At 36.9% G+C, this 16,685-nt stretch overlaps 1 protein-coding gene across 5 annotated transcripts in view; it reads right to left on the reverse strand.

Annotated features, from left to right (window-relative positions):
• tln2a (talin 2a) overlaps window positions 1-16,685 on the reverse strand; it is a 130,664-nt gene that overhangs the window by 16,045 nt on the left and 97,934 nt on the right. For all 5 annotated transcript variants that reach the window (XM_028438619.1, XM_028438597.1, XM_028438626.1 and 2 more), the window contains 11 exons: window positions 16,452-16,633; window positions 12,169-12,301; window positions 11,306-11,407; window positions 10,553-10,723; window positions 10,252-10,398; window positions 5,896-5,997; window positions 4,745-4,864; window positions 4,466-4,612; window positions 3,366-3,532; window positions 1,551-1,734; window positions 1,269-1,394 (listed from right to left, as the gene is read on the reverse strand). In XM_028438619.1, the coding sequence (XP_028294420.1) occupies window positions 1,269-1,394; window positions 1,551-1,734; window positions 3,366-3,532; window positions 4,466-4,612; window positions 4,745-4,864; window positions 5,896-5,997; window positions 10,252-10,398; window positions 10,553-10,723; window positions 11,306-11,407; window positions 12,169-12,301; window positions 16,452-16,633 (1,581 nt within the window). The remainder of the gene's footprint in view (window positions 1-1,268; window positions 1,395-1,550; window positions 1,735-3,365; window positions 3,533-4,465; window positions 4,613-4,744; window positions 4,865-5,895; window positions 5,998-10,251; window positions 10,399-10,552; window positions 10,724-11,305; window positions 11,408-12,168; window positions 12,302-16,451; window positions 16,634-16,685) is intronic.

Consider the following 16,685-nt stretch of genomic DNA (forward strand, 5'->3'; position numbering starts at 1 on the left):
TTAATTATTAAAATATGTTTTATATCAAGCTTTCCCACATTTTGCCGTTTAAAAAAAAAATAAATAAATAAATCTATCGGTATCCTGACACAAAAAAGGCTCAGACGCCCACATCACAAATATCAAAAACCTATATTTTCATTGATTAGGAAACCTAACAAAGTAACCAATCGATAGGAAAGAACTAAGATGATAGATATTTGTTTTTAGTGTATTTTACAGCTGATTTTGGACCCGTTATCACAAGAGATGCTAATAGAAAGCTAACACAAGAGGAAGGTTAACTTTTATTGGGTTATCTATTTCAGGCTCAGTAATTGTAAATTAACTTTAGTAATTGAGAACACAATTGTAATTGACTGAGGATAAAAATAATTGTAATTTAATTGCAAATGGCAAACATTCTGTAATCATAATTGAACATGGATAACTGAAGATGTAATTGTAACTGAAAAATGTAATTGACCCCAATCCTGAGAGAAGCTAATTTTTGTTCTACTCTTGACACTTACACTAGTACCAGATACTGCAGTACTGATATGAATAACATTACTGTGCAAAAAGTTATTTACTTAGCCTTTACTAATTATTTTCCAAGTAAAAAGTGAATAATTTGGTACATCATCATGATTGGTTAAAAAAACACTTCAGAAAATATAAATTGCAGGTCTTTTTTGGCTTTATATATATATATATATACGCACACACACATTGAGAGTAATACTTTCAATTTAATTTAGTGTAAAGGAGACTACAAAAAAGAATTAGTAAAGTTTCTACTCAAAAAAGACCCCAAATCACACAGATGGATCTGAGGTTTTGGTTTTTCTGCACATAGTGCATGAAGCATGTGGTTATATTCTCAGCTCCCTCACACCTACGGCACTGTAATCATTATTTTTTTTTTTTAAATCTACAGCCTGAGGTGATAATGAGAAGTTTGAAGTGACATTCTGGATGTGAACTTTTGCACAGCATATGCAAAGTGAAAACTTCTGCTGATTTGTCGTGAGAAAAAAATCCAAGTTTCCCTTTGGCATGAACGTCTTAGACATTTGGTGAACTAAGGATGGCATATGACACCATGTAAGACATTATCCCATAGCTGTTCCAATAGGATGGATAGCTAATTTTAGTGCTAATTTTATCCAAAATATTTGAAAAACAAAGAGAGAAGACCATACTAATTTTAGGAATTCTAATGTCAAATTCACATTAAGTTGGAGGTGTTTTGATATGAGATTAAAATGCAGAATGAAAGCTCTCACCTTGGCTGCACTCTTGAGCTGGAACATGGACGGATCATCTGCAGCCTTGCCTGAAGCACACTTGGTGGCACTAATGAGCTCAGCAAGGGCTTTGGCCACATCTTTGACAGCATTTATCAGAACCACCTGCAGAAAGGAGGAAAAACACTGAATAAATCACTGCACTGGGAGAAAAGAAGATGCTGAAAGGTCATTGTTGGTCACATCTTCTTCCCTCTCCTCTCTTGATAATAGGCTCATTGCACAGAGCACAGACATATCTGTGGGCTTTGATAAGCTAACCTGTGTTTCAGGATCGTCCGAGCCAATGCTGGCAGCTCCCAGTTTGACTACATCTGTGAGCTGGGTGATGGTTTTGGCAGAAGACTGGGCAGCCTGGGCTAACCTGTCTGGAGCTGAAGCTGCACCTGACACCAGCATCTTTGTGTCTTCAACCAGAGCTTTGGCAGTCTTCAAAATGTTTTCCCTGACAGATAAAGAGAGGAGACGAGAGAAAGAAAGGAAGAAAAGCAAGAAATAAGTCACACAAATGAGAGATTATAAACTAAATTCCACAGCATGATAAGATAAGATGATAAGAAAAGAAATGCTTTATACATCCCACCCAGGCAGGTCTCACCTGTGAGGGATGCGACACCCTTACTTTCATAAAAACTAAAATGGCGCAAAATTGGCAAAAACGTGGCAGGAAAAGAGTAAAAAGTGACTAAAATGAGCCAAAAGCAGTCGAGAGTGGCCAAAAATTGACACAAAAAAGGAAACAGGTAGCAAAAGGTAGTCTAAATCAGCAAACAATGGTGAAAAAGGGCAAAAATGTGGAACAAAAAGAGCCAAAATGTAGTGAAAAAAGAAAACAAGTGTCATTTATTGGGCAAAAGGTAGCTTATTTGGATGAAAAGTGGTAAAATATAGTTAAAGAATAACCAAAAATTTTATAAAAGTGTCAAAAAGAACTTGCAAAAATGGACAATAATTTATTGGCAAAAGGAGCTAAAATCTGAAAAAAATTGAATAAACTAAATTGGGAGTCCATGGTTGCCCTACCCTTAGAACACCCTCACTTTTAAAATGACTGAGCCACTCCTGGTCCTACTAATTTGCAATGTAACAGCAGCAGCTTATACACACACACAGAATACAAGTAGGTGCAGCTAATGGTATTATTAAATGTTTCATAAATGTACCTTATAAAAAGCAAAATTAAAATCTGAATTATTAATACATGTCCAAATATATTTGTAAAAAAAAATCCATACATCTATCACACAAAATAACTCCAGTGTTTCCCACACTGTCAACCTTCGAACAGTGGCTGAAAGCCAACCAGTCCTGTGACCATTGACTTTGAACTTGTGTATTATATTCTACTGTAATGTGTTTTAATGTGAGTTAATGTCCTACTGACTTTTAAATTCTATGTGCACCTTTTCATCATGTGTTCATTGTAATTTATTGTCCTATTGACCTTTAAATTCTTTGTATAATGTTCTATAATGTGTTTTCTTTGGATTGATTGTCTTATTTCTTTTCTTATTGTTACATTTGTATTTTACCTGCCTAAAGACTGCAGATGCAAACTAACATGTTTCGCTATAATGAGGCATATTTTATATTTAATTCTATTGTTAAAAAAAAAAAAAGAAAAGAAAATAACAAGATGTTTATTAATGTGCGCTGTCCCTATCACATTAAAAAAAACAAATAAATAAAAAAAAATGTTAAGCTCCAAAAGAGTTGTATATCCCATCATGGTATGTAAGGATTGTGCCAAATCTAATAATATTTAATATTATTAACAGTTTATCAGAGCAGTATTTAATCACATTTATGTAGTATAATAGTAATAAACCAGCTTTGGACCAAAAAAGGAACAGTTTCACGTGGAAGCACAGCTAGTTAGTGCTGTTGAAAGTAATTATAAATCTACAATTTTTTCAATTCATACTTTTCACTACAATTTTGCTGAAAACCCACACCAAGTCTGAGATAATTTTGTTTCATCAACATTTAACCAAAAACCTAAATAATGTACAAAAATATTTTTGATCATTCATTAAAAAATTGTAACTGCGTCTTTGCTATAGCTGAAAGTCTCACCTGTGGTCAGCGAAGGACTCGTCATTCTCTGCGTTGAGTGTTCCTGCTGAGGCGAACATGATGGTGGTGTCCAGGTCAGCGATGATGCCAGACACAGCGCTGGCTGCTGTGATGCAGGCCTGAGTGCCCTTGTTGCCCGCCTGCAGCGCTGAAAGCACCAAGGACACCTAGCGACACACACACACACACACGCACACACAGACACAGACACAGACAGAACAACTAGTAAATAAATACACCAGTGAGCTGTGCTGGACACCTGACACTGGGTTGATGGTATGTAGATTGTATGCACTTTAGATGATCTAAACCAGGGGTGTCCAACTCACTGCAATCCGGAGGCCATTTACAACCCTGTTTGATCTCAAGTAGGCAAAACCAGAAAAATACTGATTACTTTGACTAAAAAAGTGCAATTAGATCAATATTGTGCCCAGAGTCGCTCGTCATTGTGTAAACTAACATCCTTAAGCATAAATAAATAACATTCATGTTTGGTATTTGTTGAATTTGTTGAAGTTTTCTTAAAAATAGCAATTTGTAGGAAACTCTATGAACTTTTTGTGAGAAATTACAGGGTTTGTGTAAAAACTAAAATTTAGTAACAAAATAATTTGGGATTTCAAAATATTGAAATTGTGATTAATGAGCACAGAAAGATTGCCAGCTATATCAGGGGAATTCATTGGGAATTTAGAGGAACTAAAATATCTTGTACTGAACTATACAGGTGCATCACTAATGTTTTCCCTTTCATTTTTATTTTTAACAAAATTCTCCCACAGGCTGAATACAAAGCTCTAGCACAGGGCTTTTCAACTGGCGGCCCGCGGGCCAAAACCAGCCCACTCCTCAAACTTGACCGTCCCGTTGTGCAGTTACAATGTCTCCTGCAGTGGAAAAGACTTTCCTGGTTAAATAAAGGTAAAATCGCACAACGTAATATCACGACATATCGCTGAATCGATTTTTTTCAACACCCCTAGTCAGAAGAAAGAAGCCATGTGTGATGCCAGGTTAAAAAAAAGAATTGGAAGTGAAATGTGCAACAGCAAAAATGAAAAATGAGAATGAAAAAAGTCTGAAATGCAGTGTGATACCTTCTCTGTGACTGCTCGAGCACATTCGATGAGCTCTCGCTTGGTGTAGCCGTCTGAGGGTGTGATCTGCAGAGCTCCGGCTTTCTGGACCAGGTATATGCAGCCATGGCCAAGCTCCTGCACCCTCGACTTGATTTGGAGACCAATCTGCCAAAAGTCCACATGACAAACCACTGTAACATCGCTGTCACACATACAGCGTAAGAGTCAGATGAATATGTTTGTGGTGGCTATTTTGCTGGATGAAGACCAGTATAGAGAAGCTGTTTGTTCTCTCACCTCCTCGGGCTCAGCCGTACGAGCAGCCAATCGGCCCTGGACCGCCAGCTGGCCGTAGTCCACTGTCACCTGGGACGCCAGCGCTCCCAGGTCGTCTGGACACGTCACTGATTTGGTCATCTTTGGGTTTAAACACACACTGAATATTAGCCTAAACCAAACAAGCCATATAATGTATAACATTAGCATAGCCTGAAGTGTTTTTTGTAAATAATAATGTTCCTCCACAGCCTTACTATGTGCAATATTACTCAGTACTCATTGTAAAACCACACTTTTATATATATATATATATATATATATATATATATATATATATATATATACTTATATATATATATGTATTGTTATTTTGACCAATACCTATTATTTGTTTTTTTTTCAATTATATTTTATTTATTTTTATTTAGTTTTTTCTCCCTTAATGTTCCCTTTCTGTATTTGTATTTAGCTTTCTTGTTTGCTTGCTCATTGTGTCTTTGGCTGCTGTAGCGAGTGAATTTCCCCACTGTGGGATAAAATAAAGGATAATCTAATCTAATCTAAGGCATTTAGTCACAAATCGTTAACTGTAAATCATTGTATTTGACACAGACCAGAGGTTCCAACTTTCACAAATTTCTGGCGACCCTAGACACTATTTTTCCTCAAAAATGTGTTTTTTTTTTTTTTTTTTTACATCAAATTTGTTATACCGTGTTACAAATACAAATGGACAATATGTGCCAGCTTAGATATTTTTTTTACTGTATTTTATTTATAATTGAGAAAGTGAAAGTATGAATGTTGCTGTGGGTGGTGTCTTAATTTGAAAAACAATATTATATATTTAAACTCTGAGCTTTCTGCCTCTTCCTGCACTGTATTTTCTGTGATATTATGTATTGCTTTTTTAATTGTGCAAAATAGATAAATAAAAATAAATGAATTCAATTTAAAAAACTGAATTATTACTAAACGTTTCAGGCGACCCCATTTTATTTTCCAGGCGACCCCAAGGTTGAAAACCCCTGACATAGAGGATAGAAAAACAGCAATAGTTTCAAACTAATTTCATAACATTTTAGAAATATTGGTGAAATAAAAATGAATGGCTAATTTTTCCCATTTTTCAATGATTTATGAGCATTTTAATTATTTTCAGTGCTTACCATTTCCTGAGCAGTGACAGCAATAGCCTTGGAATATCTAACCATGTTGGTCTGATAATCCACGAATGAGCCCTCAGGTTCAGGTGGTGTTCCTTCATCGACCTGCAGAGAGCAGGTGACATCATAGTAATGCAGCCATTGTTTTACACGCACTTAACTCGTCCTCACAAATGCAAACACTCATAAAGACTTAAAGCCATTCGGCTCATAAGCTGCAATGACACATTAAATCCAGTTTATCTTTCAATTACACCAATTCCCCCAGATGTTCAGCCAGCAGTAATAATGCAATCTTATATTCAAAAATCAACTTGGGAAGAGAAACACTCATCAAAAATAATCCACTAAACCCACTCTGTAATTACAGATTTAATTTAGCAACGATAATCACGCAGCAAACACAGTTTTTTTTCCAGCTAAATTAGAGTTGGATGTGTGTAATAGGAAGAAAGAGGAGAAGAGAGGTGACACCATATGGGAAATGAAATGAATCCTTGTGCTGGAATGAAACGCTCCCATCACAAGTACATAACGTCACTGTGGGAGAAGTAACACCTGAGTCTCTGGCTTTGACTGACTGCCTTAAAACTCCTCCATCAAATCACATCACATTAAATTACACAACAGTCTTGGACTATTAAGGGACCAGTGTCACATTAGCCTGATCAAAGCTTGGATCCAAATTTATTACCTTTTCTTAAATAAATATTTTATTATGGGCTTGTTCACAGTGATACAATTTTCACCTAAATTATTTGCATTTTCTTCAGGAAATGCAAATAATAAGTATGCAGCTGCTGGCCCGCGTCGCACTGCCTTAGCTTAGCAATAACATTAAACATGCATTAGCATTAGCTTAATGTTAGCATTACCATGAGCCGAACATTAGCCTACCATTAGCAATAGCATTAGCCCAGCATTAGCATTAACTTAGTATTAGCTTGCGTTAACACGATCCTAGCATTAGCAATAGCCTAGCAATAATATTAGCCTTGCATTAGCACTAACCAAGCATTAGCTTAGCATTAGCAATACCCTAGTAATAATAATAGTCTTGCATTAGCACTAACCTAGCATTAGCTTAGTAGCAGCAATAACATTAGCCTAGCAATAATATTAGCTTTGCATTAGCATAAACCTAGCATTAACTTAGCATTAGCAATAGCAATCACCTAACAATAGTATTAGCCTTGCATTAGCACTAACCTAGCATTAGCTTAGCATTAACAATAGCCTAGCAATAATATTAGCCTTGCATTAGCGCTAACCTAGCATTAGCTTAGCATTAGCTTAGTAGTAGCAATAGCATTAGCCTAGCAATAATATTAGCTTTGCATTAGTACTAACCTAGCATTAGCTAAACATTAGCAATAAGGTTTAAAAATGTTGAAATGGGTTGAAAAGGCTGAAAAAGGTTGAAAAAGGTTGAAAAAGGTTGAATGTTTTAGCTGAAAGTGAACAGACAGCTGAACATGTTAAACTCATACTTACAAAGCACTTCATGATTTATACAAATATAGAAAACAATTATAGAAAGAAAAAGCAATGAGAAAATTAAAATAACCAGAAAAAAACACATCATAAATAAATGTATTACATATTAATGTAAATCCACACTAAGTTGAGACAGATATGGTTACAACACAAAGATCCTGACATGTTTGTTTTTGTTTCCTCTATAAGAAAAAAAAGGATGGTTATATTCTAATTAGCTGCTGCTTTCCTCTGTCGCACTTGAGGTAAAGATTATTTCTTCCTTCTTACTGCCAATAGTGTGAATGCTAATTGGAACGATGGTCCAAAGTACTTGGCACTGAGAGAAAATGTCTGTGTTAACAGTCCATTACTCTCCGTGTCAGGGGCTCGTAGTCTAGATTTTTTTTTTTTTGCTGCAATCGCAGCCTTTCCACAGTGTCAGGATGAGCTATGATTACATTTCAAATGCTACATTGAAAGACACGAAGTAATGGAAAAAAAAAAAAAAAAAAAAAAATGAAAGGAGAAACATTATCTGGAGGCTTGTAGGAGAAAATGACATTTCCAATTAATTTCTTTTCGCTATCTTGTTCAATCTAAAATGAAGGTAACGGTCCATTATTATGGGGAATTAAATGAGATAATTGTATTACGTGATGCAAAGTGGCATCATCTTTTAATTATCTCAAAGAACAAAGGAACCACGGTTTAGTTACACGTCTCAACTGGAATTTTAGCTGCTGCTCGCAAAATTAAATCTAAACCATGTGAACACTTGCGGTTGGATCGCCTGTCTTCAGTTAAGCTCAGCTGAAAGTAAAACAGCTGATGTTTGGCATGATGTTCAAATGTAATCCAGACTTCCCACAACCTTGGAAATCCTTGTCCCGGGAACACCTTTGGAACTCCCCTGAGCAAAGAGTGCATGGACGGGTATTATCCAACTTATAAAAGTATGTGCAGTAAAGAACCCGACTTTAAAGTCAAACATCTTTTTAATCAAGAGCCAACTTTTCACTAAACCATTAGAAGTCTACACATATGGGACCAAGACTGAAACTTTGTATTTTCAGTTCATGTTTTAATTAACTAATTTCTATCATCATTTTGTGTGTTTTTGGTGTCATTTTGTGTATTTTTTTCATACCTGTCAAGTATCCCGTTTTGGCTGGGAAGCTCCCGTATTTTACCGCTCTTTCCCGCAGTCTTCCCGTATTAGTATTTTCATGTAAATATCCCGTATTTTAAAGTAATAATAATTAAAAGATGCCTTACTAAACTGAACGCCGTTACTAGCCTCGCGAGAACTGACACCTGAAATGGCCTGAGTGTCAGTCCTCGCCAGATTAGTGCCGATAACGGCAACAAACCCGGAAACAACTCAGAAAAGAGACGATGAATGAAGACGTTCCAGACACAGTTACACGTTCTGTTAGATTAATAACTGAGATTTTAACGTCTACCACAGGGGAAGGAACGACGTAAATCACCATGAAAAATCAGCCAATCACAAGCGCCACAAATATACACTGCTTTAAAAAAGTGTCAAAGAATGTAAAGTCTGTAATAAATGTGTCTAATAAGTCAATAGTGAATACCAGAGAACCACATGAGTGAGCATGAGAAATTATCAGAAAATATATAATGAAAAAAAAATGTTAATGTCTAAGTTAAAGACAAGCAATGTGACATTAACAGTAAATATGCAACGTGTTGACTTATATATAAACTGTAAGTATATTAAATAAACACATGTGCTTCATATACACATTTATATTTTTATTTAGGCTGTTTTATAATTTAGGAATTAGGGCTGGGCGATATATCGAGATTCAAGATGTATCGAGTTTTCTATTTTGGCGATATAGAAAACTAATATTTCATATATCATATGAAACAAAATATTAGTTTTAGGAGTCACTGCTTTTACTTCTTAGAACAACATGTAAAGCTCAGTTAGATGGATTTCTGAGTGTCACATGTTGTGCATCTGTTTGTTAATAAATGTCCCTGTGTAGCATTTAGCATCAGCAAATTTAACCCAGAATTGTCTTTCTGGTCAGACTTTATTTAATAAAATTATCGAGATTTATTTCCTATATCACCATTTTGAGAAAATATATTGAGATATGAGTTTTGGTCCATAGCCCTAGTAGGAACGTTCAGAGCATTTTAATGTTAATAAAGGTCGACCTACCAGACTCTAATCACATAATTGTATTTAGTAAGTGGTTTGCATGTGGGTACTTTAGAATTCTTGTACACTATTTTAAAATATAATAAATACTGGAGCTTGGTTGGGGGGGTGGGACGGCTCGTAGTGGGCGCCAGAAAATTTCCCTTGTTTTCAAATCCAAAACTTGACAGGTATGATTTTGTTGTTGTCTGTTCTTGTTATTATTCAGTATATTTTTCTCTTATTTTGTGCGTTTTTGTTGTCTTTTCCGTGTGCTGCTGGTATTATTTAAAATATTCTATCTCAGTGTGTGTGTTTTAGGTGTTGTTTGGTTGTTTTTTATGTCGTTTTGTATGTTTCTCTGTTATTTTTGTGTATTTTGTAGTGATGGTTGGTATTTTTCTCTCATTTAGTGTGTCTTCGTTGTTGTTTTGGTAATAGTAAGTATTTTGTTGTCGTCATTAGTCTGTTCTTTTTATTATTCAGTATATTATTCTCTTATTTTGTGTGTTTTTGTTGTTGTTTTGTGAGTTGCTGGTTAATATCTAGTGTGATCATTATTCTTAAATAAAAATAAACATTATGAAACCCCATATTTTTTAATGCTTTCATTTGTTTATTTTCCTCTCTCTTGCCTCTCAAGCACCCCTCCCGTAGTGCCATTGCATACCCCCATTGGAGTGTCTCTGTGCACCAGCACCCACCTTAGTGATGGCCTCTGCAATAGACTCCACCATTCCTCCCACCATCCCCACCTCAGTGGCCGCGTCGTTCAGCGTGACCATGATGTCGTCAACAGCCTCTTTCATTAACTGAGCGGCCTCTGCTATGGCATCATGGGTATGGGAGGCCTGTGAGAGTTGATGAAGCACAGATCACAGGTTGGTAAAAAAAAAAAAAAAAACACACTCACAGAGAGGCATGGAATAAATTGTCACACACCAGAGACGCTAGTTTTAAACAAGCACACAAAGATGAAGGTGAAGTGATAAAACGTGGGCTTGCCTTTGGGTTCCCCCCTCCCTCCTTGGCAGCGTAGAGCATCTGAAGGGCAGACTCAGCCAGGGTCTTGGTTTGGTCCAGGAAAGTCATCTGCTGCTGGTGGTCGTTCAGCTTGGAGGCCACGCCCACAGAGGCTCGGATCAGTGGGTCAAAGTATTTGGCAAGTTGTGTCACCTGAGAAGACGTGGGAAGGATTTCAATTAAAAGATACAGGAAACAAAAACAATGACACACACACGTGCAAAAATAAAAAAAAATGGCACCTATTAGAATAATATGCTGTGTATTGTTTTTCTTCAGTCTAACATACAATTTAGCTTCTGTTTCTAAAAGTCCAGAAACTTCCAAGATATCAATGACACTTAATACATTTAAACTTGCATTACAATGACATCATAATGACACACTAGGTGATAGTTTATTGATCATCAGCGTTGATGCTTGGACTCCACTAAATATATGCAGTGAAGTTTATAAAACTGTATTTAATTAAAAAAGATTAAAACCCCCAAAAAAAGAACTATTTAGCATTTAGCATTCAAGAACTGATCTAATCTGTTCTAAAAGTGCTTCCATTTTCTTCACAGCTATAAACGCCTTTACTCCTGATAGTGATGAACCTCACGACCCCCAAAAAAACCTAACTAATGCAGATATCACCTCCCTTCGTTTGTATTGTTCATGCCATGTACTTCTACTCCAACATGCAAAACGACAGTTACAGCATAATATGAACCAACTTTCTGCCCTATATACCTTGTGTCCTAGTTGGGAAGCTTCGCCTCTGGCAGCTGTGGAAACCGGGTCAATCAAGTGGCCAATTTCCTGCACTGTGGATGTTAGCTGCTCCTGTAGAGGCTGCAGAGGGAAAGACAGAAATACATCACTTTTTCTTTTTTTAAATTGATACAAGAATGCATATAAATCAGTTGTCTGGGATCAGAAAAAAAAATGGTTACACTCATACATAAAGCTGAATTTTGACACCTTTGGAGCTATGTTGGCATTTTTTTGGGTTAGGTGGAGGGATCTAGTGGGGTTAAGGGTTAAGGTTAGGGTAACAAATGACACTTAAAGACAGCCTTCATGACACCTTATTCATGCTAATGACAAGTTTCATGTTAAAATAATGACAGCGTAATGTCAGCCTTATGCATAAAACTTCAAGTAAAGTGTTACCAAGGAAACTTCTTCCTAGTTAAAGTGTCTGCATAGTCTCAGCATATTGGAGTGGATCTCAAATCCTGGTCAGTTTTGCAATAAAATATACAATTTTCCTGAAAGACGGATCCACTGAATGAATGAGTGTCTAACTGTAACTCTGGTATACTGTATCTGACAGAAAGAATCTTCTAAAACATGCCTGGAAATCCTGACTGTCTATTGGCTTCATCATGTGACTGAGAATGGCCAAAATTTAATCAATTCCACAGATTCCAGATCAATGTCAGACAGAAAAACAAGCATGATGAGACTAAAGCACGACTGGCAGTAAACACAAGAGTTCGATTCTAACATACGTCTGACAGGAATGACCAAACAGACACTTTATACACACTTAGTAGAATACCTAAGGCTGTGGGGAGAAAATGTTGAGCCCTCATCTAATTGTACCTTACCTCCAGGGAGATGTCATCCCTGCTTGGTAAGTTTTGGCTGACGGCTGCCAGAGAGGCCTGTTCAATGTTCCGGATACATTTGTTGATGTTATCAATTGATGAGTCGCACTCTCGCTGGCCCGGGGCCTTATCCCTGAGGAGACATAGCAAGCAGCACAAGAGAAGAAACAGACAGTGGTTAAATTGATAGAAAGGAAGAACTAAACTCATTTTTAATCAGCTTAGAACCCCTTAGACAAGGCCTGTGGGCTCTGGTCAGTACACAAAGAGGAAAAACTTAGCACAAGAACCTGCTTTGGAACCTTTAAGCCAGTGGTTTTCAAACCTTTTTGCTCACGTACCCCCTTTCTCTTATTTCTGAATCCAAGTATACCCCCTTTGTACGACTGCAACATTTTTCTTAGAAAACTATTTAAAATCAACTATAGAGCATAATGATGGAATGAATGAGTGATAACACCCATTTTACAGAATCTCATTTTGTAAATAAGTAAAAAAAAAACAGTATTTAGTTCAGTTGTTCCCAACCTTTTTTTCCAATGGTGACCCCAAAGACATTTTTTTTTTCCTAGAATTAGTTTTTGATCATGTTTGAGCTCAGATATGTATATATTTTTTGCTGCATTTTAGTTGAACTAGATTTATATTTTACAAAGTGAAAGCACAGAAATACAGTTTTAAAAAAAAAATTAAAAAAATTTTAATTCCTAAATAGATGTATTTCAATAGTTGTATCATCTCCGGTCATTTTACGCTTGAGGTGGGACCAAGAATGAGACTTAATTTGTTAATTTTACACTCTCTCTCTCTCAAGTATCCACTGTAGTGCCATCACATACCCACATTTGAGAAACACTGCTTTAAAGGTGGGGGGGTATTATGTAAAATAGACTTTTTCAAGATTTATATCATGTTACTATGTCTTTTCCTCATTAAAAACATGCCTGGAGTGATTCCTTGACTCATTCATGTATGTTTGAGTCATCTGTAAAAACTCTGACGGCATCCATTTTAGGTGGAGATTCGCCTGAGTCCTCCTAGGAACGCCCCCACCTCCTGGAAACGCCTCTGACCTTTCGTCACCGCCCACCGCTCCACAGCAGAGCGCCCCTCCCCCGCGTCTCGAGCAGGCAGCAGCACAGCGTTTTATTGCAAAACATAGCTTCATAATGATGTATGCAACTTTATAGCAACATGTAGCTTCATAATGTAACATAACTGTCCTTAGCCAAACATCCAACTCCAAAACTTAAGTATTTATGTTGCTTTTAACATAAAAGAAATTATTAATCAAACGTTTATCAGTTGCCTTTTATGATAAAAAAAAAGATTGTGCATTTTATGTTATGATTTCATCGCAACATAGTTTCATTATATATTACTGAATTGCAAAATGTAGCTTCAAAATCCCGTATATTTATTTATTTACTTATGACAAGAAGGTTGAATATGACCAAACAGACACGTCTTGTTAGAGCCTCTGAAGTCTCTCAGGTTCGTCTTCAAAGTCCCTTTCCGTGTCAGACGCAGGATCAAATTCGTACGGATGCACAATATCCTGTGTGGCCATTGTTCACAAAGTGATAAAGTGTAGCTCCTTTCCAAGTCAAATTAAAAATGCACCAAAGAGCAATAGTAGCTTCAATGCGTGTGGAGGAGATACAGTAGTGTTGTGATGACACAACAGACAGCGTGCTGAAGGGGCGTGTCGGAAAGAGTCGGAGCTTCTTAAAGAGACAAAGGCCTATTTCAAGGCGTCTGATACAGCCATGATGCGAGAGCAAATTCATTCAAGGCAGTTATTTTAATTTAGTGTATTTACAGACCAACATAAGGTTGCATCATCATTGTAGTGTGCGAGAGAATGGCACTACGTGATTTTAAAAAAGCATAATACCCCCCCTTTAAGCTAAGTGAAGCAGTGGCTTCATAGGCGAGACGAGCTAAAAAAACTAAACTCTATTCTCATGCAAAGTGGCATACAATATGCAAACCCATCGTGATCTTTGTCTCCAAGGACACGGCAGGTCAGCTTTTGAAGGATGAGGCAAATTTGTATTCTTTGGCATTAACGCATATATCTGATTTCTATCATGTCCAACGTGCATTCAAATAATTTAATTTGAAAGAAAAAAAGGTGTGGTAATGAGATTAAGTGATAAGAAGTGAAGTGAATGTTAAGCTTGTGATGTGAAAATGCTAATGAGTAGAAACATGTTCAGAGACAAAAGGAAATCTTCACATACAGAGCAATTATCATGGCATATTAGTCCTTCTTCAGCCATAACTATTAGATCAGGAACACACACAACAAAGGGGAAAAGAGGAGAGACAACATGTAACCGTTATGAGGTAAATTCACACCTGGTCAAAACATACCAGATGTAGTGTATCTGATGCTTTTCTTTTTTTTTTTTTTAGCTGCACATGAATGCCTTTGACAATCCCTACAACTGCATTAACTCTGGGAAATGAAATTCAGAGGTTTAGGAGTCTAATAGATTTAAAGGATAACAGTCACTTCCTGTTGTAGCCCCTGGTTATATGTCAACCTCACACATCACATCCAGTTAAATACTGGGATAACAATGGCCAAACCCTGAACTAACAACACAGAAGGGTTTTTGAATCCACCTGGATAAATAAATAGTACAAATATATCTTTCTGTTCTATGATGCAATGTTTAAATATGTAAAGTGGATAAAATACTAACATAACGACAAGAGTCTAGACTCAAGGGGTATTTTCTAAGTAGAGTAAATGGCTAAAAACATGGAAATATCATATGGGAATAATGTAAGGAGTCTATTATGTTACACCAGCCACAGAATAAAAGTATGGGAAATAAGCAACACAATGGATTCATTAGACGTGTATCAGCATAAACATTGGACCAAATGACAAGTAATTACCAGAATATTATACCAAGTTTAATCTCAATCCAGATGATCCCATGTGTAAATGTTTACCGTTGATAACAGTCAATGTTAATCATTAAAACTCATTTTCAAACAACATGAATGGGAATACAAACTTGTATGCGTAGGATTGAACAGTTAAAGAAAAGTATTATTAACCATTTTCTAGCTGCTACTTTCACTGTAAAACTGGAAATTGCACTCATAATCCTATCGACAAATATTTTTCAAGTCCAACATTTGAGCAGTTTAACAGCCTTTCTTTATGTCACTATGTAATTTCTTAGCTAACAAGTTCGAATAAACTATGGCCGGGCCTGCAGAACGTCTCCGCGCTGAATAGCACGTACCACGTTCCCTAGACTTCAATCAAATCACTCGGTTCTACAAAATAAAAAAAGACTAGCATTGGACGTGCAACATCGATGTCGGATTTTAGTATCCGTGTTACAGCAATACAGAGCCGATACCGGACCACGTCCCCGAGCCCCCCCCCTTTCAAAAAGGTCTCCAACAGGCTCTTGACATCCGCTCATAGAATATCCATGTCAAATTACAGCCCCATTCAACAAGCAATAATGGAGGAGTAGTCATTTGAAAAACGGGGGCCCCTGGCGCCCTCAAGGCACATACAGAGTAATGGGCCCCATTCATATATTGGTATGTGTTAATGATTCAGTACCACCAACTGTCGCAATATTTGACTCACAAATAAATGAGAAAATGACTTTAATGGAATTTGCAGAAAAAAGGGGGGTGGGCCCCCGGGCTCCTTGGGCCCCTAATCGAATTGTGCGAGGCATAATCATAATCTACGTTGAATTACATTTGAAACAATATATCACACGACTATGTTCACATAAATTTGGAAATTACCGAAAATGGGGGCCCCATTTCAAAAAAAGGGCTCAGAGCATCTCATCATTATCATTCATAGAGTGTTCATATTAAAGTACATTCCGATCTAACCAGAAGTAACGTACGGGACAATGGACCCCATTTATATATTGCTATGTGCCAATGATTTGGTACAACCAACCGTCGTAATATTTGACTCACAAATAAATGAGAAATCGGCTTTGGTTTTTCTTTTTCTTTTGGGGCCCCAAATTAAAAATGGGGTTCTGAGCATGAATGCGTACACATCCATAAATTATACCGACCAAATTTCAGCCCGATCCGTTCACGAATAACAAAGGAACAGCGATTTTAACTAGTGTACACAACAAGAAGAAGAACAAAAAGAACAAGAGGAACAAGTGAGCAGCGTTTTGAGTCCTGTAGCCCGGCCTAAAAAACCAACATTAACATCGTGCTGATGATACAAACATGCTTCTTTTGCTTCATGCATCTTGTTTACTCACCGAATAGCAGTGATCAGACTCTTAATAGAGTCGGAGACCGTGCGAGAGTGTCCAGCTAGGACAGACCAGGTGGGTGGGTCCTTGGGGTTGATGACCAATGAGCGTGCAGTTTTGAGAAGATAGGTAGAACTGTCCAGCATGGAGCGTGCTGACTGGATAATAGGCTCCTGAGCCGCAAAGCCCTTTGAAAAGCACAAGGAACTTTGATCAGATTGCAGGGAAATAGTTTAATTA

This window comes from Gouania willdenowi, chromosome 3 (genome assembly GCF_900634775.1).
Source record: "Gouania willdenowi chromosome 3, fGouWil2.1, whole genome shotgun sequence".
Taxonomy (NCBI): domain Eukaryota; kingdom Metazoa; phylum Chordata; class Actinopteri; order Blenniiformes; family Gobiesocidae; genus Gouania; species Gouania willdenowi.